The sequence below is a fragment of the Cebidichthys violaceus genome, unplaced genomic scaffold (assembly GCF_023349555.1).
Source record: "Cebidichthys violaceus isolate CVI_PGR_0920_01 unplaced genomic scaffold, fCebVio1.0.p SCAF_21, whole genome shotgun sequence".
In the NCBI taxonomy this organism is placed as follows: Eukaryota; Metazoa; Chordata; class Actinopteri; order Perciformes; family Stichaeidae; genus Cebidichthys; species Cebidichthys violaceus.
In genome coordinates, this window is record NW_027176384.1 from 5,826,623 (window position 1) to 5,850,778 (window position 24,156).

A 24,156-nucleotide genomic window follows, 5' to 3' on the forward strand; every position below is an offset into this window, starting at 1 on the left:
AATCTGTTCAATATGTAGAGGAGGCCTACAGAAGTGGGGACAGGATTCTGTACAACCAGGCCAGAAACACACTGACGAGGTAGATCAAGGTAGCAAAGAAGAGCTACACTGAAAAGCTGGAAAATAAGTTTTCAGCCAACGGCCCTGCGTCAGTGTGAAGAGGCCTGCAAGTACTCACTAATTACAGGAGACCACCCCCCACTGAGGAGAATCACCTACTGGCTGACAACCTGAATGTGTTCTACTGCAGGTTTGATAAGCCCACTTTCGCCCCCCCCAAATTGCTCTGACATGAAACAAGCACCTACACCCCCTGCCTCCTTCTCACCTCACCCAACCGACCCCCCACTGGCACTGAGGATCTGCGAAGTGGATGTGAGTCTGCTCTTCCACAGACAGAAGATCAAGAAGGCTCCGGGCGCAGACGGTGTCCCCCCCTCCTGCCTGAAAGTCTGTGCTGACCAAGTTTCTTTGTGGACCTAATCCATGACAACCCAAAGTTCAGACCAAGAAGCAGAGTTGCAGCCTAAATGAATCAACTCCTCCAAGTCATTAATACTCACATTCCTCGAGGCACCGGCCGAGGAGGTGGAGTAGCAGCCATTTTTGACTCAAGCCTATTATTAAACCCTAAACCTAAACTAAATTATAACTCATTTGAAAGCCTGGTTCTTAGTCTTTCACACCCAATCTGGAAAACAATACAGCCAGTTATATTTGTTATAGTGTACCGGGCCCCAGGTCCGTATTCTGAATTCCTATCTGAATTTTCAGAGTTTTTATCAAATCTAGTCCTTAATACAGATAAAGTAATTATAGTAGGTGACTTTAATATTCATGTGGATGTCGAGAATAATAGCCTTAGTACTGCCTTTATCTCATTACTAGATTTCGATTGGCTTCTGTCAGAGTGTACAGAAACCCACTCTCTGTTTTAACCCCAACCTCGACCTGGTTCTGGCTTTTGGCATTAAAATAGAACATTTAATAGTCTTTCCACAGAACCCTCTTTTAGCGGACCATTATCTAATAACTTTTGAGTTCCTAACGGAGAGTGTTTCTACACTCTACACACAGGCAAAAGTTTCTACACGATGTCTATCTGATGGTGCTGTAGCGCAATTTAAATAAGCGATTCCATCTGTAACTCAATATCATGCCTCAATATAACAGAGGACTCCTGTGATAACTTTGGTCTTTTCCTAGATTGATAATCTTGTTGATAGTGCTACAAACTCACTGAGAATGACACTAGACTCTATTGCTCCTCTAAAAAAGAAGATAGTAAAACAAAGGAGGTTTGCTCCATGGTATAATACTCAAACCTGCAAATTAAAGCAAACATCGCGAAAACTTGAAAGAACATGGCGTTCCACTAATTTGGAAGAATCTCAGTTAGTCTGGCGAGACAGTCTTAAGACATAACAAGGCCCTCCGTAATGCCAGAGCAGCCTATTACTCATCATTAATAGAGAAAAATAAGAACAACCCCAGGTTTCTCTTCAGCACTGTAGCCAGACTGACAGAGAGTCACAGCTCTGTTGAGTCGTGTATTCCTATAGACCTCAGTAGTAATGACTTAATGAACTTCTTCAATGATAAGATAACTATTAGAGAGAACATTAATAATCTACTGCCCTCAACCAGTACCGATCTTTCCTTACATAGAGTAACCTTAGAAACAGCTGTAAACCCTGATATATATTTAGACTGCTTTACTCCCATCGACCGTGACAAATTGACTTCAACTATTTCTATGTCTAAACCTTCTATCTGTCTTTTAGATCCTATACCGACTAGGCTGCTTAAAGAAGTGTTACCGCTAATTAGCACGTCTTTATTACATATGATCAATCTGTCTTTACTAACAGGCCATGTACCACAGTCCTTCAAAGTAGCTGTAATTAAACCTTCTTAAGAAGCCCAATCTTGATCCAGAGATGTTGGCTAACTATAGACCTCTCTAACCTTCCCTTCCTCTCTAAGATCCTTGAGAAAGCAGTCACAAATCAGTTGTGTGACTTTCTACGGAACAATAGTTTATTTGAGGATTTTCAGTCAGGATTTAGAAAGCATCATAGCACAGAGACAGCTCTGGTAAAAATAACTAATGACCTTCTAATTGTATCAGACAAAGGACTTGTCTCTGTTTTTGTCTTGTTAGACCTTAGAGCGAGCGTTCGACACCATTGATCATTACATCCTGCTGCAGAGACTAGAACATTATATTGGCATCAAAGGAACCGCACTAAACTGGTTTAAATCTTATTTATCAGATCGATCTCAGTTTGTTTTTGTAAATGATGAAACCTCGATGAAGACCAACGTTAGTTATGGAGTTCCACAAGGTTCTGTGCTTGGACCAATTTTGTTCACCTTATGCTTCTTTTAGGCAATATTATCAGAAAACACTCTATAAACTTTCAGTGTTATGCAGATGATACTCAATTATATCTATCAATCAAACCAGATGAAACCAACCAGCTCACTAAGCTGCAAGCATGTCTTAAGGACATAAAAACCTGGATGACCTGCAACTTCCTAATTTCCTTCTCAGATAAAACAAAGTTATTCTACTAAGGCCCAGAATACCTCCGAAATCAATTATCTAATGACATAGTTTCTCTAGATGGCATTGCGCTGGCATCCAGCAGCACTGTAAAGAATCTCAGAGTTACCTTTGATCAGGGTATGTCTTAACTCCCAGATAAAACAAATTTCTAGGACTGCCTTCTTTCAACTACGTAATATTTAAAAAATCAAGCACATCCTGTCTCAAAGTGATGCAGAGAAATGAGTTCATGCATTTGTTACCTCTAGACTGGATTACTGCAATTCCTTATTATCAGGCTGCTCTAACAAGTCTCTTAAATCTCTCCAGTTGATTCAGAATGCTGCAGCTTGTGTACTAACAAAAACCAAGAAAAGAGATCATATTACTCCTGTATTAGCTTCTCTGCGCTGGCTCCCTGTAAAATCTAGAATAGAATTTAAAATCCTTTTACTTACCTACAAAGCCCTAATTGGTCAGGCACCTTCATATCTCAAAGAGCTTATAGAACCATATTATCCTACTAGAGAGCTGCGCTCCCTAAATTCAGGGTTACTTGTGGTTCCTAGAGTCTTAAAAAGTAGAATGGGAGCCAGAGCCTTCAGCTATCAAGCTCCTCTTTTGTGGAACCAGCTTCCCGTTTCAGTCCGGGGGGCAGACACACTCACCACATTTAAGAGTAGGCTTAGGCCTACTAGGCTTATAGGCCTAGACTACCGGACAACTTCCGAGGATACACTGAGCTCCTCTCTCCTCTTCTTCATCTCCTTCTGTATGAATTGATGTCCCATTAATGCTCATTACTAATTTTGCTTATTCCCCGGAGTCTTTGTGCTTTCTCTCTTCACAGGTTTCCATGGATCGTGGTTATATATGGACCCTGGTCCTTCCTCCGGCCATGGCCCTGCTGACTCCCACTGCTAATATAATCTGTATTATTACTTATATTACTATTTTATATTACCTATACCATTAACGCACATGACTGACTTTGCTTCTACACCGGAGTCTCTGTGCTTTCTCGCCTCGCAGGTGTCCATGGATCCTGGATATACCTGGACACTGGTCTTGACTCCTGCCGTGGTTCTGTCATATGCATTGAATGTGTTGTAACTCTGTTATGTTGTTCATTCTGTACACATGATATCTATTGCACTTCTGTCCAACCTGGGAGAGGGATCCCTCCTCTGTTGCTCTCCCTAAGGTCTCTTCCTCTTTTCTCCCCGTTAAAGTTTTTTAAAGTTAAAAGGCACTGATGGCCTTTCAATGTCATGCTTTGTAAGTCATAGTCCACACTTTAGATGAGGTCACACAAAATACTTAATAAATGACTTGTAACTACCTGAATAAATGATGAATTGCACTATTAATACGCATTTATAAAGCCTATATTAACATAGTCCCTAACATTAGTGCATATCTAAATCATTATATATATATATATATATATATATATATATATATATATATATATATATATATATATATATATATATATATATAAATGCATGAATAATGTACATCTAAATAAGTCCTTAATCATTTACTAGCACTTTATAGAGAATGTTATTAATCATCTACAACTCCTTAATAATTGGTTTGTAACATATATAATACTTCATTTACAAATGGGGAATCCATCATTTATAAAGTATGAAAACACAATCACCAAACACATAAGACAAGCTTATTAATGAAGAATAAAACATTTATAACTGTTGTTATGAATTGTATACTAATGAGTGTTAATGTAGGAACAATGCTTTATAAATTATGAATTAAGTGTTTACTCATACTTAACTAATGCTTCTTAGTGTGTAGTTATTATAAAGTGTTACCATATTGTACATAGTAGTTAAATGTTGAATGTTTATGCTTGAATTCTGTTCCACTCTGTTGTCTTTAATGTCCTTGTTTTTATATTTTATATCATATGGCCAATAAAGCTGACTGATTCTGAATATAAATACAGGTGTTTTCGGGTTCCTTTCTGCATTCAAACAATATCACAACTATCTGAACCAGGACTTGAGAAACAAGAAGCAGAATTGGAAACAAACATTTTTTGTATTTCTTGAACCTCAGTGATAGTCCTCCTCACCTCGTAGTACGAGTCGGGGGGCTCAGTCGTGACACTGCTGACCCCTTCTAGATCGGCAGCTATCCATGGTAACAGACGGCATCGCCTCACCAGGGGGTCCGTCTCTCCATACGTATAGTCACGGGTTACTTCATCTGTGGAAACAATGACATTTTTGCGGTGTGGAAATGTCTCTCAGTACTCTCTGGTTCCTACTGAAGAAGTACATCTTTAAACATTGATTTGATTCTCTAAAAAAGTCGAAGTCAGTTGTTTTTTAACAAACGTTACTAAACAGAGGGACATTTGTTGGGAACATGCGATTTTAGTGGTATCAAATAAGTGACATTCCACCACCACCCCCATAGGTGTGGCTGTCGATAATAACAATACAGACAAACACTCTCATATTCATTCATCAGTGGTAAAGTTTTTGTTCATGCCTAACTGGCATATATGAAACATGGCTACTGTGACCTCTAGCCAGACAGGGAGTCCTATCTTAAGGTGTTACTTACCTTTTTATGCATATGGTTTATCCTCTTTTAACTTTCCATTGTCTTTGATGAGTTACCATCTATTTTTTTTATTATCAAGCTAAGAGTTGTTTTATTTTCAGATATAAATATACATGTAATCTCATATTGTTTAGGGACGGTTCAATGATGATTAGTTTTAATGTGCGTTTTTCTATAGTTTATCAAAATGTCAAATATCATATGTGCTTAAAATGTACTGAATGTTAAAGCTAATGAAATAAGTGAACTTTGATTTAAACTCACTCTAACCTGATGATATCCATCTATCTATCTAAGGGTAGCATGGTTATTTTTGAGCTTGCTATTTTCAATATTTTGTCCTTTTTATTTATTTTTCATTATTCATTTTTGTAAGCTGTTAACTTCTTTTTGTAAAAAACAAATAAAACTGGTTTGTATTTTGTGCATTCTGTTGGAAGGTGTGGGAGAAAAATGTATGTGTTTCTCGAAATACATTTGTCTAAAATCATATTCAATGTTTGAAATGTATTCATGTATATTCACATTCGTACTGTGATATGGGCCTGTATCATTGTCATATATTCACATCACTGAGGCAGGGTGGTTGTGCTCTTTTGACCGCCTCAACCTTGCAACTTTTTACACACAGATAAATGCATAGTTCATTCTGTAAGTCAACAGCTTCATTACATTACATTACAGTCATTTAGCAGACACTTTTATCCAAAGCGACTTACAATAAGTGCATTCAACATTGGTAATCAAAAGAACTACTAGTCACCAGAAGTCATAAGTACATTTCCTTTTCCAAACAAGCATCTAAGAGCATGAAGCAGAGCATAACTCAGAGCCAAAGTACAGGGCAGAAACAAGAAAAACAGTTAGTGCTATAAGTAATACGAATACAATAAGTGCAACAAGCTAGTATGAATACAATAAGTGCTAAGTGGAAGGCTCAGGGTAGCACTTCCTGAAGAGGTGGGTTTTCAGCCTGCGCCGAAAGATGGGCAGCGACTCCGCTGTCCTGACTTCAGTGGGAAGTTTGTTCCACCACTGTGGGGCCAGGACAGAAAACAGCCGTGACCGGGTCGATCAGCCGCCAGGACCTCTGAGCGACGGGGCAACCAATCGCCCCGAGGCAGCAGAGCGAAGTGGTCGGGCGGGGGTGTAGGGCTTGACCATGGCCTGGAGATACGAAGGAGCTGTTCCTTTCACTGCCCTATAGGCTAGCACCAGAGTCTTAAACTGGATGCGAGCTCTTACAGGTAGCCAGTGTAGAGAACGGAGAAAGGAAGTTGTGTGGGAGAACTTGGGGCGATTGAACACCAGGCGAGCTGCGACTTTCTGGACAAGCTCCAGAGGTCTGATGGCCGACGCCGGGGCTTCGGCGAGTAGAGAGTTGCAGTAGTCCAGGCGGGAGATGACGAGAGCACTGACGAGACCTGCGCCGTCTTGTCAGACCTGCGCCGTCTCGTCAGTGAGGAAGGGACGAATCCTCCTGATCTGAGGAATCTGCAGGAGCGTGTAACGGATGAAATATTTGCTGAGAACGACAGTTGGTCATCCAGGGTCACACCCAGGTTCCCCGCAGTCCGAGTTGGCGTCACCACGGTATCATCTATGGTGATGGACAGGTCCCGGTGTGGGCAACCCTTCCCCGGGAGTAACAGTAGCTCAGTTTTGTCTAGGTTGAGCTTGAGGTGGTGTGTCGTCATCCACCTCGAGATGTCAGCCAAGCACTCGGCGATGCGCGTCTCCACTTGGGTGTCACCGGGGGGAAATGACAAGACCAGCTGGGTGTCATCGGCATAACAATGGTAGGAGAAGTCATGCGAGCGAATAACAGAACCCAGAGATGTTGTGTAGAGTGAGAAGAGAAGGGGGCCCAGGACTGAACCTTGGGGAATCCCCGTAGTCAGCATGCGTGGTTCCGACACGCCCCCCCTCCAGGTCACCTGGTAGGATCGACCCGTCAGGTAGGATGCAAACAGGGAGAGTGCAGAGCCTGAGACGCCCATCCCCTCGAGGGTGGAGAGGAGGATTTGATGGTTCACAGTGTCAAACGCCGCAGACAGAGGAGAGAGAGTTAGCTCTCGCGGCGTGAAGCGACTCTGTCACCGCAAGGAGGGCCGTCTCTGTCGAGTGACCCACTTTGAACCCGGACTGGTGGGGGTCCTAAAGGCTGTTCTGGTGGAGATAGGAAGACAGTTGGTTAAAGACAGCACGTTCAAGTGTTTTGGATAGAAAGGGTAGAAGAGAAACCGGTCTGAAGTTCTTGACATCAGAGGGGTCAAGCAATGGTTTCTCCAGAAGGGGGGTGACTCTGGCAGTCTTGAACGCCGTGGGAAAGCATCCTGAAACAAAAGATGTGTTGATGAGGTGGGTGAGGAAAGGAAGGAGTTCAGTCGCAATAGACTGAAGAAGAGGGGAAGGGATCGGGTCAAGGGAGCACGTGGTGGGGCGGTTAGACATAACAAGGTTGAGGACCTCGTTAGGGGAGAGAGGAGCCAGATAGGGTAAGATGGGGCGTGGAGATGGGAGGGAAAGCTGTGGGGGCAGGATTGGACAGGGTGGACAGGGAGAGAGGGGCTGAAAGAAGGAGGATCTGATATTGTTTACCTTCTTGTCAAAGAAGTTGGCAAAATCATCAGGGAGAAGGGAGGAAGTAGGAGGAGGGGGTGGGGGTTGGAGGAGTGAAGTGAAAGTTTCAAAGAGTTTTTTAGGATTGGAAGCAGAGGTTAGGATTTTAGAGCGGAAGAACGCAGCTTTAGCAGTAGATAGAGAGGAGGAAAAAGTGGAAAGAAGAGCTTGGAAGTTAAGAAGGTCCTCTGGGAGTTTGCCTTTTCTCCATTTACGCTCATAGGCTCCGTCTATCAGTACGCACTGAGTCCGACAGCCACGGGGCAGGTGGAGTTGGGCGTGCAGGCCTGGAGGTGAAGGGACAGAGTTTGTCCAAAGAAGAAGTAAGGGTGGAGAGGAGAAGATCAGTGGCAGTATCAGGGGATAGGAGAGAGAAGGATTCAGGGTCAGGGAGAGCAGAGGTGACAGAAGAGGAAAGATCAGCAGGGGAGAGGGAGCGGAGATGACTCCGGGTAGAAACCATGTGGGTAGGTGGAGGAAGTGAAGGGGGGAGGGGATAGGGAGAGGGAGTAGGACATGAAATAGTGGTCAGAGAGCTGGAGGGGAGTGATAAAGCTGGTTGCAGCCTTGTGGGTAGGAGGAGAAGAGGAGTGGTAAAGGTCAAAGGAGGAGTGGTAAAGGTCAAAGGAGGAGAAGAAGGAAAGAAGAGGTTCAAGCTTATCGGTCTGGATGTTGAAGTCAACGAGCAGGATGAGTGCCGAGCCATCGTCATGGAAGTGCAAGACTAATGTGTCGAGCTCCTCCAGGAACTCACCAAGAGGCCCTGGTGGGCGATACACAACAGCAATGGTGAGCTTGATTGGATAAGTGACAGTAACAGCATGAAGTTCAAAAGAGGACGGGGAGAACTGAGGAACAGAGACAAGAGAGTATTTCCATTTTGGGGAAATTAGCAGGCCAGTACCACCACCCCGCTTCGCAGCTCTGGGAGTGTGAGAGAAAGAGTACACATCTGACAGAGCTGCGGGTGTGGTGGTGTTTTCTGGTGTGATCCAGGTCTCAGTTAGAGCAAGAAAGTTAAGGAAGAGCAAGGAAGCGTAACCTGAGATGAACTCAGCTTTCGGCACTGCCGACTGGCAGTTCCAGAGCCCCCCCGCCACCACTTCCTCGCCCCGAGCTGAGAGAGTAGGATAGATGAGGTTAGTGGGGTCACGGCTCCTGAAAGCTGCCCAATGTCTACGTGACCGCCGGGCAGAGGAACGGACAGAAATAGGATGCAAACATATGGTAGTACACGCTTGAGAAGTCTTAGCTTGACGAAGTCGGGCTTGAAAACGTCGGCCTGTTGCCTTTGTTTGCCCTAGCCTTCGTTTGCCAGACACTTGAAAGCTGACGCTTACAGCAGTGGTTAAGTACAGCTATCTACTGATTGCTCATTGTCTGCCAGGAGTGGAAGCTCCGCCTTTGCAATCAGCAATCAAGTCTTGCTCAAACAAGCAGTTTCAAACAAGCAGAAACTCAGAAAGCACTTCACAACTGAGGCCACTGAGACAGGCCTAAGTACAGCTATCGAGACAGTTTAAAGCAAGTTAGTTTAAAGCAGGCCTAAGTACAGCTATCAAGACACTTTAGTTTAAAGCAAGAACAAGATACTTATCAAATGCAAGTGAGTTTAGAAGTTCAGCTGTTCCTCCAGGCTTCACAATGATGTGCAAGGGTAACAGGATAAGGATTAGTACAAAAATATGCTCAACACTGCTAAAAGTAAATAAAACACAAACCGAACTCATCAACGGGAGGATTTGCTTATCGACCGTCTCTCTGTTTTGGGCCCGAAAAGTTCCAGTTTTGTTTCATCACTCCACAGAACAGAATCCCAAAACTTCTGTGGCTTATTAATATGGTTTTGAACATTTTGGAGCCAACTTTTCTTGTGCTTTTGGGTGAGTAGTGGTGTACGTCTCGGAGTTCTGGCATGGAGACCTTCAGTGTTTAGTATGCCTCCTGCCTCCTCAGAAATCTGTTGGCAGCCGTTGATAGCTTCCTCTTTCTGCCACGTCCAGGTAGTGTAGCCAGTGTTCCTTTAACTTTAAACTTGCGAACTATGCTTCCAAAGGTATCTCTAGGAACATTCAGTGCCTTTGCTATTTTTTTGTATCCTATTCCCTGTTTGTGCAAGGCAATGATCTCTTCTCTTAACTTTTTGGACAATTCTCTTGACTAATATGCAATCTAACGGAATGGGCTAAGATTCCTCAGGAACGCTGTCAGAACTGGTGTTTGGCTATGCATCATGTTTGCATCAGGTCATAACACCAAAAGGGTGCTCTAAGTACTAAAGATGCTTGTCATGAAGGGGTTGAATAATTTTGAGACTGCAGTAGTCATTAAAAGTGGCATTTTGTGTTAAATTAGGAGAAACCACTTGTAGTATTAGTTGTGTTGAGCTATTTAAATTGTCCTTGTTTGAGTTGAAAACAGCTGAAAGTTTGTAAATGTTGCCAATAAACCTAATTTGAAATGGGGGTTGAATAATTTGGAGTGCAACTGTTGGAGCACCACTTTACAAAATCCCCAAATCCCAAACGTGAAAGGCATATTGTCAACATTGACTCAGTAGACGGTGTGGATCATTACCAAGAATGCCAAAACCGTAAAGCAAAATGCCTGATCCCTAATGCCAGACAAAAACAGACACCAAAACCCTGGCCAAGACAAGAAGCAACTACGCCCGCCTCTCAGCCTGAACCAACACCACGCAGAATTTCAGGTCAAATCATACTGGAACCATTGGATGAAGGCAAGGAAGAACACTGCTAAAGCTGAACAACAGCAGCTCGCCCGATCAACGACACATGCTGAGCAGTAACTGGACAAAACGATAAATGCTTTTTCCAATCTGATACAGGAGGCAAGATCAGCTATAACAGAAGCAGCAAGTATCACAACCAACCGTCTTCCGCATACATTAGCCTACAGCGCCTCCGGCGAGGACACTGAAGGAGACTTGGAAGACCTGCTCCTTGCAGCTCTGCCTGTAGAGCGGCCTCCGACGCCTCAGCCTACATGGACCACGCTCCACGGTCTACGAAATCGACTCAACCTACTCGCACTAGAACGTCTCGGATTCAGTGAGCCAAGAAAGCCACCTACAAAACATCTGAAAGACAACAATGACTACAATATGCCACTGCGTGTCGACAGAGGAGGAAACTCTACGTATACCCCATGGTCCTACACTGACATGACCACCATCTCACAAGCTATCCCAAGAATGACCAGAGGAGGCCAAGCATGGGTTACAACATTTGAAAAACACACTGCAGGATTTGCCATCCATTACCTAGACAAAACTGAGCTACTGTTCCTCCCGGGGAAGGGTTGCCCACACCGGGACCTGTCCATCACCATTGATGATGCCTTACACCCCCGCCCGACCACTTCGCTCTGCTGCCTCGGGGCGATTGGTTGCTTCATACAAGACTTCCATACGAAGTGGAAAGAACACACGTTTCATGATTGGGATGAGTCTACAATCTCTAAAACATTCTTTAATGACAAACTGACTCTTGCCATGCCCGAACAAGTACAAGACGACATACAGGAAGTAGTGAGCTTCTCTGAAAAACCATGGCCAGAGCGCCAAACTTACTTTGTGCATTACGCCAACAAGTACTGCAAGGCCCAAAAGAAGCGTGAAGAAGACATCCAAGCACTGACTGAGAAATTGACCAAGAGTCAGCTGGGTGCCATCATGGAAGAAGCTAAACTGAGGCGCAATGAAGCTAAAATGCAAGCGGTAATTGTTACTCCAACCGATGCACCTGTTCCAGCTCCACAACCAGCTCCACAGCCTGTGAACACATGTAGCGGAGGAGCTTAGGGAGCGGTTCAACAGACCCCACCCATGTGTGGTCCACCGAATCATCGACCACAATGGCAAGGGTCCAACTTCCAAGCTGGGGGACATGGACGAGGTAGAGGAGGAGTCGGAAATCGATATGGCCCGCCTGGATATCACAGACCTGCCCCACATGGACCGCCACTACGCATGAGACAGGTGACAAACCAAGGTCAAGGTCTCCAGAACAACTGGACACATCAATACCAGAACCCACCACAGATACGGACTCAATACCAGTGCTGGAATTGTGGGGATGAGAGTCATATGAGACGGTACTGCCCAAAACCGTATAATCCACAGTCACGTTATGAACCACAACACTTTGGACCGCCACCACCAAGACAGCTGCAGCAGCCTCAGTACACGGCACGGACTCAAGGCATGCAGCCCCCGCCTCAGTTCTAGGGGTGCCCAGAGGAGCCACAAGGGGAGTACATGCTCAGTGTACAAACAACCACAGCGAGGGAAGAACCCACTCTGTCCATTGACATCAATTGAAAATCATCTGAACCATTTCTGGTGGACTCTGGAGCTACCTTCACTAGCGTTGGAAGGAAAGACGGCCAATGCCTCCCCCTATCCGCTAAAACAAAGCGTGTCACTGGCTTCTCGGGACAAAGACAAGTTTTATTTTTCACTGAGCCTCAACAACTGACGCTAGCGCACAAGACCATATATGCACCACTGTTGTACTCCCCTACAACTCCATGCAATCTGCTGGGAAGAGATTTGTTATGTAAATTGGGAGCCGTAATACACTGCAGCCCAACTGGTGTGACTATTACCTTCCCCGACCAAGATCTATTTCATGCTACAATGATGACGCTACTGTCCCATGACAACCCACCCACTGATGACAGCGTCTATTGGTTAGAACTGCACCCGGATTCTACACTCTGGGACCAGTTCCGCAGGTGGAGCCCATACATTCGCTTTCTGTCACCTGATTATGCAATGGTTCAAGACCCGCTACATTGTACTCTACATTATGATCCCCGGCACAAAGACCAGGAGTATCGATCACTATGGGAATTAGTCATGATGAACACAGAACACAGACTTAAGTTAACCGATATCTACTGTGGACCTGAGGGTGTAGCATGTGAAGCACACCTGAACCCTAACTTGGTGGCCTGGTACTATCCCGACCAAAACCAACAAGACACTACACCGCACGTGTCACCACATCATCTTCCTAAAGACTTAGGTCGTATGGTAAAATGCGGAATTGACGCACAGTGGTTCCCAACGGACAATTCCCACATCCACAACAGCGGATGGAACTATGACCAGAATTGCACTGGTAGGACATGTCTCGACAATGGCACAAGAAGTTGTTTTAGATAGAACAACGGTGCACCAGTTAATGGAAATTTCACAGGCTGATGAGGATCAATCCGATGGCAGAATGCCCGATCATCCGTTGCTGAATGAATTACCTAATCCACTGTGGACAAAACATTCCACAGATGATCACAGAGTACATGACCTCGGCAGGGCAGGTGCTCATCCATCTCAAACCAAACGCCACACTGCCAAAAAAGAGACAGTAACCTCTGTCCCAGGAACAAACCTCGGGGATAAGAGAAACGATTCATGGCCTGCTCGAGGCTGGAGGTTAGAACAAACTGTAAGTCTGTGTAACACTCCCTTTTACCCTGTGCAAAAACATAATTCAACAATTGGCGTATGGTGCACGATTTGAGAGCAGTAAATGACATTGTTGTGGCAGAAATTCCACAAGTACCAGACCCTTCAACTCTACTGTCAGGGATTCCACCAGACACTAAGTATTACACTGTGATTGATTTATGTTCAGCATTTTTCAGTGTCCCCCTTCATCCAGAATCACAATATTTGTTTGCATTTACCTTTGACGGAATGCAATATCAGTACACGCGCCTTCCGCAAGGGTATAGCGAGTCCCCTTCCGTCTTTAACCGCCTGTTGTCAGCTGACTCATCTTCTCTTGATCTTACGTCAACTGTCATTGATGTTGATGACTCATATGCTCATCATCAAAAGAGCAGTGTGAATCAGACTCTATGGCAGTCCTTGAGCATTTAGTCAAGGGGCGCTAAATGCTCGGCTTACACAAGGTGAGCCGAGAGAAGCTCCAATTTTGTCAAACTAAGGTAAAATACCTCGGAAGAGAGCTGCAAGACTCCACACTCAGACTATGCACTCAAATCTCAACCTCTACGTGATCTCATCAAAATAGCGGTTCAAAACAAAAGCACAATCTTATTTTGGAATGATGCTGCGGAAAAAGCGTTTGTACTACTGAAATCTGATCTCTCTAGTGCTCCCGCACTAATGAACCCTGACTATTCCAAGACCTTTTACTTGTATGTGGCAGAGAAACAAGGTTTTGCTAATGCCGTATTGACTCAACAGAAGGGAGGCCATAAGCAGCCTTTGGCCTACTTCAGCTTGACTCTACTGTCAAGCTGACATGCCACCCTGTTACAGGGGATTGGCAGCCACCGCCTACGCCTATGAGAAGGCCTCTACCATAACCATGGGTCATGCCCTTACGTTATATACCGGTAACGGCCTGCATGCGCTGCTGACAGCCCCAAATTTCGTTATCACAAATGCACGACGCTCGGGCTATGACGTAATTCTGTCCGCTCTGGAATTGACAATTTCTCGTTGCCATACAGTTAACCCGGCCGAACGTCTTACTCTTCCACATGAAGGTACTCCTCACGATTGCGTTGCAGTGTCCAGTAGATTCCTTAAAGCACAGGTAGATTTGGAGGCGGAGCCACTGCCACGCCCCCAGCTCTCCATGTTTGTTGATGGCTCTTGCTACCAATCTGATTCCGGGTTGGCGGCAGGGTATGCCGTTGTTTCTCCAAATCCAGAGTTAAGCGCTTTTGACACTTTACTGTCTGAACCTTTGTATTCTCCCCTATCTGCACAGGTGGCTGAACTTAAAGCACTATCCACTGCATGTGAATTAGGACAGTGTAAGGCTTGTAACATTTACACCGATTCGGTGTACGCTCATGGCGTGTGCCACTTGAACGGTGCCATTTGGCGCCAGAGAGGGTTTTTACACGCAGATGGTAAACCAGCTACGCATGGTCCTCTCATTGCTGAGCTTTTGTATTCTATGACTTTATCAACGTCTCTAGCTGTTGTCAAATGTACAGCACATGGCATATCAACTGACTTTGTCACCAGAGGTAATAATGTGGCGGACGTCGCAGCAAAAGTGTCTGCTTCTTCTTCCTCTTGCACACATGATCAGCTCATGTTGAGCCAAACCGGTGATATTCATGAAACCACCCCAGGCGGTGATTCAGACGACACAGATCCTACCACCTCTTTGCGAGCTCTGGTGGAGGTACAGTCAACTGCCTCCGTGGAAGAGCAGCAACTTTGGCTTAACAGGGGTGCCTCTAAGGACCCAGCTTCTGGAGTGTTCCGGTCTCACACTGGTTTGTTGGTTGCACCTGTTTCACTTTTACCTCAGTTGGTTTGTGTGGCTCATGGGATTTCCCATGTAGCCAGAGGGGAACTATTGAAGAATTTACAGAATACTTGATGGTCTCCATACATGCTGCCTATGGTCAACATATGGTTATAATCATTCAAAATTTGCGCGGAGCACAACATCCGAAAATCACATGTCGCGCCAGGCCATATACCAGCTCCAGACGGTCCGTTCAGACACATTGTTATTGATTTCATCGACATGATAAAACCAGTAAACAGGAATGTCTTGGTGGTGATTGTATAAAGGTGGTTAACCTCTCCTCGCAGGAGGCTGCGGACCTCTCGCTCTGATGTTGTTTGAGCGACGAAGTCACGCCAAAAAGTCAGCTGGATCCGGTTTACAATGAAAAAGTTTTTAATAATTCACAGAAGCTAAAAGACAGTTACAAACTGAATTACACTATCGGTAGTAAGGATTCGCGAAACCAAGTTCAAACACTCCCCTCCCAACAGGCTGACAAACGCCAGTTTGCTGTAAAAGAGGATCGCCATGAAGAACTGAATTATGTCTCTCCGAACAATGTTTTTACTTTCAAAAGTCCATTATCAGCTTTGTGTAATTGGCTGACATCCGATTGTCTCCTCCTGTACTCTGACAATGCTCTCCATTGGTATAAGTGATCCGGATAATGTCTGAATAGTGTCCGCTGGTCCGACCTGTCCTCCTCCTCGTAAAACTGCGTGTACCCGACCCCCACGCTTCCTTAGGGCTGTATTCATCAACATCTCTGCTTGATCAATACATCTCCTTCCCCCACTGTTCACACCTCACATTCCTGAAGCCGGCTCTCCAAACTCATCTCATTAACATACAGTTGTTTTCAGATCTGAAAAGCCTGTTCCAAAGATCTCTCTCTTTCCCTCAAAACATTCAGTAACTATATATTATAGTTTAATACATAGAATGATTATACTTTTATGATTTAACACTTCTTCAAATAAACATGTTATAACATTATATCCACCACTAGGTGTTCTTATTAAACACACTCACATTGCTTTTTAACTTTAAATTCTTCACAATTGACAGATTCAGCAGGTGGGTGGAGGCATGTCCAGCAGCAAAAACAGATGCTATAAAAGGTAGCCAAATTTCTAACCCGAGAGGTCATACCAAGATTTGGAATTCCTGATGAAATTAGCTCTGACAATGGTACTCATTTTGACAATGCGGTAGTGAGAAAAATAAGTCAGTCATTGAGGGTCAAACAGAGGTTAAGGTGTGTCTATCATCCCCAATCGCAAGGATTGGTGGAAAGAGCTAATGGCACATTAAAAGCTAAATTAGCTAAGATTTGCAGGGAAACTAAGATGGATTGGTTGACTGCACTACCACTTGCACTAATGAGCATGAGAATGCAAACTAACCGAACAACGCATCTAACACCGCATGAAATGCTTACGGGTCGGCCCATGCCGATGCCATATTTGAGGGGACCCCATAAGGGACCTCCACTGGACTTATTAACAAAAGAACTGCGCAGTTATGTTCAGCGTCTAACATGTATACATTCAGTCCGGTTTCAGCAGGTGAAAGGAGCCACGGAGGAGAGACAAGCTGTGACGGAGCCAGAGAATACGGTCCACCGTCTTCGGATCGACCCGGAGGCCCGCTGGTTTCTTAATTATTATTATTTTTTTTTCTTCTGTTTATTTCTTTCCTCCTGTGTTTGTGCGACTTACTTTACAGTAGATTCATCACGTCTGTTTTCATTATTTCAACAGCACTGTAAATAATTGTGAGTGGGTCTACATTAAAATACAGACGGAAGTGGGATGAGCCAAGACAATCTGGATCTCACCTGGTTGTGCTGACCACGCCCAAGGCAGTGAAAGTCGAAGGAAAGCCTCACTGGTACCACATCTCCCACTGCAACAAGGTTGTTGCCCCTGTGACCAGAGAAAAGCCGACAACAGAGGATGCTACGCTAAAGCCGAACCGACCACGGACGAGAGCGGCAGCCAAGCACCAAACCAACAGCAACAACACCTCCCCTGTCGAAACATGCTAGTCACAATCATACTCCTCCTGAGAGTGCAACCATGGCCAGGGAAAGGGGCCTGTGAGGAACCATTGCATGACGACAGAGGACCAACACAACCGACGACGATTGCCACAGATGGAGAGGGTCAACAACTGACGGCGACTACTGCTGACCCAACTATGACAGCAATCAAAACCAGACCTGTCAACAGAGATCCAACTATGACAGCAATCACAATCTGACCTGTCAACAAAGACCCACCTACGACAGCAGCTGCAACTGTCCCTGCCACTGAAACCAGCAACTCCACGGCTCATATGACTAGGCCACATATGGTCCCGCCCGCAATCTATGACAACCACTGTGGACTAGAGACTTACATCTCATTACTCCGGATGTTGGCACAAGCCCCTGCCCCCATACCAGAAGAAATAAGAACTTACTACGACAGGACGTGCAATGGAAAACAGCAGAAATATCAGGCCTCCCTCCACTATGCAAGCAGCAACGAACAAACCACCGACTCACGGAAGAAAAGGGGATCTGACCCACAAATCCCAGGTCCCATAACAGTCTCGGTGCAGAGTCACAAAGTACCATCTCCAGGAAGCAAGGCGGACGAATACCAGGCCTTTGGGTTCGACAGTTCTACCCTGAAAGAACAAACGTCTCGAGGAAACCAGTGGTACCAACAGCTTTCATATGGACTGAGTGGAAGGAAGACGCCTAAACTGTACCTGGTACGAGTACCTATTCCACTGATATGGGAAGAGGTGGGGAGACCAGCTGTTGCCCCCATGTCCGGTGCAACGGTGTCACGCAACAGCGATCCTTCTGATGCAGCAATACGACCTGAGCAAGATAGGGGGAGGACCACAAAGAAGTCATCGGATCCCCACACCACGAGAGTGCAGCTGGCTGAAAACTGCCTTGAGCCGGGAAGCTGACCTCACAATGGACGGAGAGATAGTGGGCATACCAGTCTTGGTGAGACCGCTTCAATGGTGCAGATGTGGAAATGGGACTGGACAAACACTAGGTGTGAGCACCTGTAAAGCCTACGAGGGAGATGCCAGGGGACGAGAACTGGGTGAATACTACACCTTGAAGGTGGAGAGCGAAGAGGGACCAAAAGACATTACCGTATCCCCAACTAACATATCATCCGAACTACATCAAGTGGCAGTAAAGGGGATGTGGTGGGCTTGCGGAAACCAGGCATACCCAGTCCTACCCCCCGACTTCAATGGATGCTGTGGGTTGGCCACCCTACAACTACCTTACCATGCTGCTGAAGTCCCGATGGAGCAGCACCCCGATGGCACACACCATATCAACCCTGACAGAGTGAAAAGATCAACAGCACAGTTCCACACCATGAAGGCGTTCCATTTCCGTATCTCCCTGGGAGAAGAAAAATGGGGAATCGGACTATTCTCCTTCTACGGAGTCCCGTTCCCGGCCGACCACATCTACAACATCACCACCCAAGAGTTTGCCAATGAAACCATAACCGGATTCCAGTACCTGTCTGAGGCCGACAAAAGTCATCGCCTAGCCGTACTCCAACACTCAGCCGCCCTAGACTTTCTGATGGCCTGTCAAGGTGGTCTGTGTGCAACACTGTATCCAAATGAAACCGGAGTGTGCTACACCATCGCTGGAGACATCTCAGCCAACATGTCCCAAGTCATTAAAGCCCTCAAGAGTATATCCAACGCCTTCGGAGCAGACATAGATGCAGGGGCATCCTACGGATCAGAGAAATGGTGGCCACCGGTAGGAGGAGGAGGAAAAAGCCTCATTGCGTTTGTGGTGAGTGCACTGCTTCCACAGTTCCTGTTGACAGTCTACTCGTCCTCTCCTGCGTTCGGATCATGATCACCAGAATGCTAGGAGGTGCAGGACAATACTCAATCCAGACCAGCTTCAACAACAGGGTAGCGCCCACATCCTATCGCCGGAACCAGTGTACGACGAAGTGGCCTGATGGATAAAGACTCAGACTTTGATGAATGGAGGTATTCTTCCTCCAATGCCAGCCGAATGGTCATGTCACGACCACATGTTGTGACTCAAAGAATAACCACCCGTCCCATTCATGTCATTGTGCACCCATTTCACCAAATCTTCACCTGTTTCTCTGCCATGAAATGGAAAGTGTTATCTTTCCATGTCACTAAGGAGATCCATTTCTGGAAAGTGCCTGTCCTAGCCTTGATGATGGACAACCCCTTCCATCTCCACGGATGAGTGGCCAAACACTCAGTGGTTCAACAATCCCATTCCACTGTTGGGATGGCGTATGTAGGACCTCTCCCAATCTGGTGCTCCCATACCCCAGTCAGACTACGAAGACTACAAGTTCTTGCACACAAGCACTCAGATACATGCACCTTCTACCAGTGCTGTGACAAAATGGTGCGTCCTACAGTCTACATGCCACTGGCAACTGCAGCAGAGAAAAGGGAAATCTGCAAACACTATGCAATGAGACCGGCTTCAAGGCACAGTCCCAGAAATAGAGACGTAACCGTAGCCTCGAGTGAGGGTAGCCCTAGAACTTAGGAGAAGATAGAACCATCAGTAAGAGGGAGAAGAACTACAAAGAGAGAGGGAAAGTATACCATGAGGGAGTATAACTGTATTATTTGCTTTAAGTTTATCTCATATGTGTGGTCATTTATCTGTAAAATGTATGCTTTTACAACTATATTCCTTGGTTTTGAGTTTATCTTTGAGGTCAGACTCAGTTCATGCATAGTTGTATATTCACAGACCCCTGAATAGTCACTTATTTCATGTATTGCTCGATTCCTAAAAATATGAGGTAAGGGTCGAGTAGAGGCCAGCAGCCATGTCGCCCACCCAGTCTCCGAGAAAAACAGGATACCCTTTGCATAAGCGGCTGGGTCAGCCTGACCGTCCTGCGTATCTCTGGTCAATATGTCATTCATGTTGTCTGAGACAGAAGTTTGGCAGATTCATTAAGGAAGTCAGAAAGGGGAGGGGGGGGAGAACGGAGACAGAGCAGGGGATAGATTTACGCTGAATCCCAAGCAGCACATGGGCCCACACATAGTAGATGCATAGACACTGGACATTTAACTGCATAGTAGATGCATAGACACTGGACATTCAACAGTACATCACAGGCGCCCCAATGTCCCACACGCCCCCTTGGAAACAGGATCTAAGGACCGTTATGAATCTCTACTGTATGCATGATAAACAAAATGACTGTTTAGAGGAAAGTGGAGAGCTGATGAGTAATAAGAAGGGGGGTTTTCCTGAATGGGGGGGACAGAGTAATAAAGTAAGGTACATTTCTTTGTTCTGGTCAGTTGAGTCCGGACAGCTCGGTTTACTTGTATTTTATGCAATGCAAATAAATCTGCGTGAACTGAAGAAAACTTCAATCTCTGTCTTATGTTCTGTGGGTGTTCGTTACTGAGTTCCTTTTAGTGAGAATCCTGTGGTATCTCATAGGGCTGCAACAACGAATCGATAATATCGATTAAAAGTGATTATTAAAAGCGTTGGCAACAAATTTCATTATCGATTCGTTGTGTCGCGCGATTATTACGCCACTCAATAAGTCGCGGAGATGTTTGAGTATAAAAAAAAAGTTGAGTTGAGCGCAGAGCAAAAAAAAAAAGAAAAAAAAAGAAAAGAAAAGAGCAGAGCGGAGGTAGAGGAAAGACCATCGGAGAGACCCGTAACGTTGTTCTGAAACACATGGCGGAGGCAGAGACATCAGTACGACCTAAGTCATCCAAGGTGTGGGAGCATTTCACACTAAATTAAAGCTGCAAGCAGCATTGATCGGGCCCTCGCAACGTCACACACGTCGAGGGTACTGGCAGGACTCTGGTTGATGCGGCAATGCATTTCTGTGACCATCATACACTGCATGCACAAGTTAGATGATATTTCCTGCGTCGACCAGCAGCATAGCAAGACCATGTTGCCAGGTCTTAAGCCTCAAATGTTTTGAGTGTACCTCCGATACAATTATAAATGTAAGCCTGTTAAGATCATTAAGAAAATGAACGTGTGAATGTGCTTCAGTATTTGTAACATAACAGACTGTCAGGTTACTAGGATGGAGTTCAACTCCCTGCAGTGTCCTACTGATTGTATTTGGACTTACATGAAACTTAACAGAACAGCAGTGTCATTTGTTTTTACTTGAACACTTTAATTTGACACTATTTTCATTTTAAGCTCTTCTGTAACTTTAGATTGTAGTGTGAAGCATTCATTGTAACATTTAACCTGATTCTCATGTAGAAGCTCTGGACAGATCATTTATACTAATGCCCACTGACATGGTTTGAAAAACACTGTTGATTAACTTTTGTTCTCCAAGCATCTTAGTTTGCACATATTTAGATCAGAGAAGTCTTTTTCTCATGGTGTGCCCACAAACCCTGTTTGGGCCGCTGTTATGATAGAATTCTGTTTACGTCCGTGGTTGCCAGTAGGTGGCGCTATGACTATGAGTTAATATTGGCATGCAGATGTCCTAAAATCACGACAGCAATCAAGCATGTCAAGTTTGGGGCAGTTTTGACAAAGTAAGGTTGAGTTACAAAAGCTTGATGGATGATGGCGAATCATGTAAAATTGCCGCAACACCAAGTCCATGTTATCCGATGAAACATCAAGCTTTTAGTAACTTTGAATCGTTAAGGTCTTTAGGTTGTTCTGACCAAATTCTAAACTGATCGGATTATTTCCCCAGGAGGAGTTCGTAGTGCAGCACCTGGAAAAGGAAATAAAACCACAAGAAATTCATACAAAATTCAAATTGGCTGACTTCCGGTTGGGTTTAGAGCATGGACCCCTAAGACTTTTTTTTAAGTCTACATGTGATACACCTGCTTACTTAATTTCATACATCTAGGTGAAACGTACAGCGAGGGCTGCATCGTCGAAATATTGTAGGGGGCGCTATCGAGCCGAGTTGCCACTCTGAAGCATTAAAATCACATCAGATAACTACATTCAGGATTTTAAATGTGTGTGACAAGTTTGATTTTGTTTTGAGTATGTTTAGCCCCTCAAAAACACCTTTGTTTTTCATGGCGAGGAATGCATCGCCACGGCAACGGCATTTCACAAAACAACAAGCTTTGAGTAACTTTTAATCACAAAGGTCTTTAGATTGTTCTGACCAAATTCTAAGTTGATCTGATTAGTTCCCTGGGAGGAGTTCGTTAAAGTAGAGCGCCTGGAAATTGAAAAAACGACACTAGAAATTCAGACTAAATTCAAAATGGCTGACTTCCGGTTGGGTTTAGGGCATGGCCCCAAGAGACTTTTATTTAAGTCCACATGTGATACATGTGCCTACCAAATTTTGTTAATCTATGTGAAACGTACTGCGAGGACTGCTTCGTCAAAATTTTGTAGGGGGCGCTATTGAGCCGATTTAACACTCTGATTGAATAAAATCATATTATAGAACTACATTTTGGCCTTGTGATCTGTGTGTCAAGTTTGCTTGTGTTTCGAGCTTTTTTAACCTCTCCAAATGACCATCGTTTTTCATGGCGAAGACTGTGTTACCACGGCAACGGCGTTCGACGAAACATCAAAAGCTTAGAGAACTGGCATTATGAACTTCTTACATTTGTGTGGAACAAATTTGATGTTGATCTGATTTTCCAACTAAGAGAAACAAGCCAAAGTATAAAGACTTTAACTTACTGTTGCCAGTAGGTGGCGCTATGACTATGATTCAAAATTGGCATGCAGATGTCTTCAGGCCTGGAGTTTAATCAAACATGTGAAATCTGGTAAAGATCTGATGATGCGGAGTCGAGTTACATCAGTTTATTCGTTCATGGCGAAGGATCGAAATTCGCAGAGCCGCCACGTCGCCACGCTTCGACAACTTCCTACAATTTTCACAATGAAGCATTATCAAGGTCTTAAGGCTTTTGTGACAAAATTTGAGAGGGATCCGATTAATCTGTGAGCAGTAGGGTGTCAAAGTACACAACCTATGACTTCCTGTTGCCACTAGGTGGCGCTATTACTATGATTCAAAATTGTCATATACATGTGTTCAGGGTCAGGATGTTATGACATATGAGAAATTTGGAGCAGATTAGGCAATGTACAGCCGAGTTACAACAACTTCCTTTTTCATGGCGAATGGTGTTTTTTTGCTGCCACGCCACGGACACATAGTTCGATAACTTTTTGATCTTTGAGTATCGTTTCACTGCCAAGGTCTCAAGAGCATACTGACCAAATCTGAAGGCAATCGGGTTTAATCTCTAGGAGGAGTTCGTTAAAGTACGGCGCCTTGAAACGGTCCAAAAACGTCATAAAATTCAAAATGGCCGACTTCCTGTTTGGTTTAGGATATACCTCCTTTTGACTTTTTTGTACGTCCCATCACGTTCCACATACCTACCAAATTTCATACAGCTAGGTGAAACCCAAAGTTGGGGCTACTCTGTAGGGGGCGCTATCGAGCCAAAATGTCATGCCGCAGCTGGACACCCCAATAATACTGGAATTTTCACCACCATTGAATTTTGTGCCAAATTTCAAAAGATTCCCAGTATCCCAAGCACCTCCTTTTTGCGATGAAACTGATACGATAATAATAATAATAATAATAATAATAATAATAATAAAAAACATTAGAATAACAATAGGTCCTCCGCTCCGACTACGTCGGTGCTCGGGCCCTAATTAAGGGGGGTTACCATGCCCATGTCATGCCTCACGAGGAAGGCATCGAGGGGGATTGAAACTTTCCCACGGTGTTTCTAGAGTATAAATATTCTCAGTTTTAGACAATCGAGGCAGAAGTTGGGGAAAAGTCCACCAGGTCTTTACCTGTGTGGGGTTCAAATGTAATTATTCAAATCTCGGGACATTTGAAAACAGCTTGCTCACTGAGTTTAGGGTTTTTAATCCTTTTTGATTTAAAAAAAAAAACTTTTTGTTAATCATTTTTCTCTGTACTTGAACCAAAAGAAATATACTTTGAATTGGACAAAATAAACAAGTACAAATTTTACTAT

General features: G+C 44.6%; 1 protein-coding gene across 1 annotated transcript in view; it reads right to left on the reverse strand.

The window, feature by feature from the left end:
• ttll12 (tubulin tyrosine ligase-like family, member 12) overlaps positions 1-24,156 on the reverse strand; it is a 60,713-nt gene that overhangs the window by 27,462 nt on the left and 9,095 nt on the right. The window contains exon 5 of the mRNA XM_068717053.1: positions 4,653-4,786. Within this exon, the coding sequence (XP_068573154.1) occupies positions 4,653-4,786 (134 nt within the window). The remainder of the gene's footprint in view (positions 1-4,652; positions 4,787-24,156) is intronic.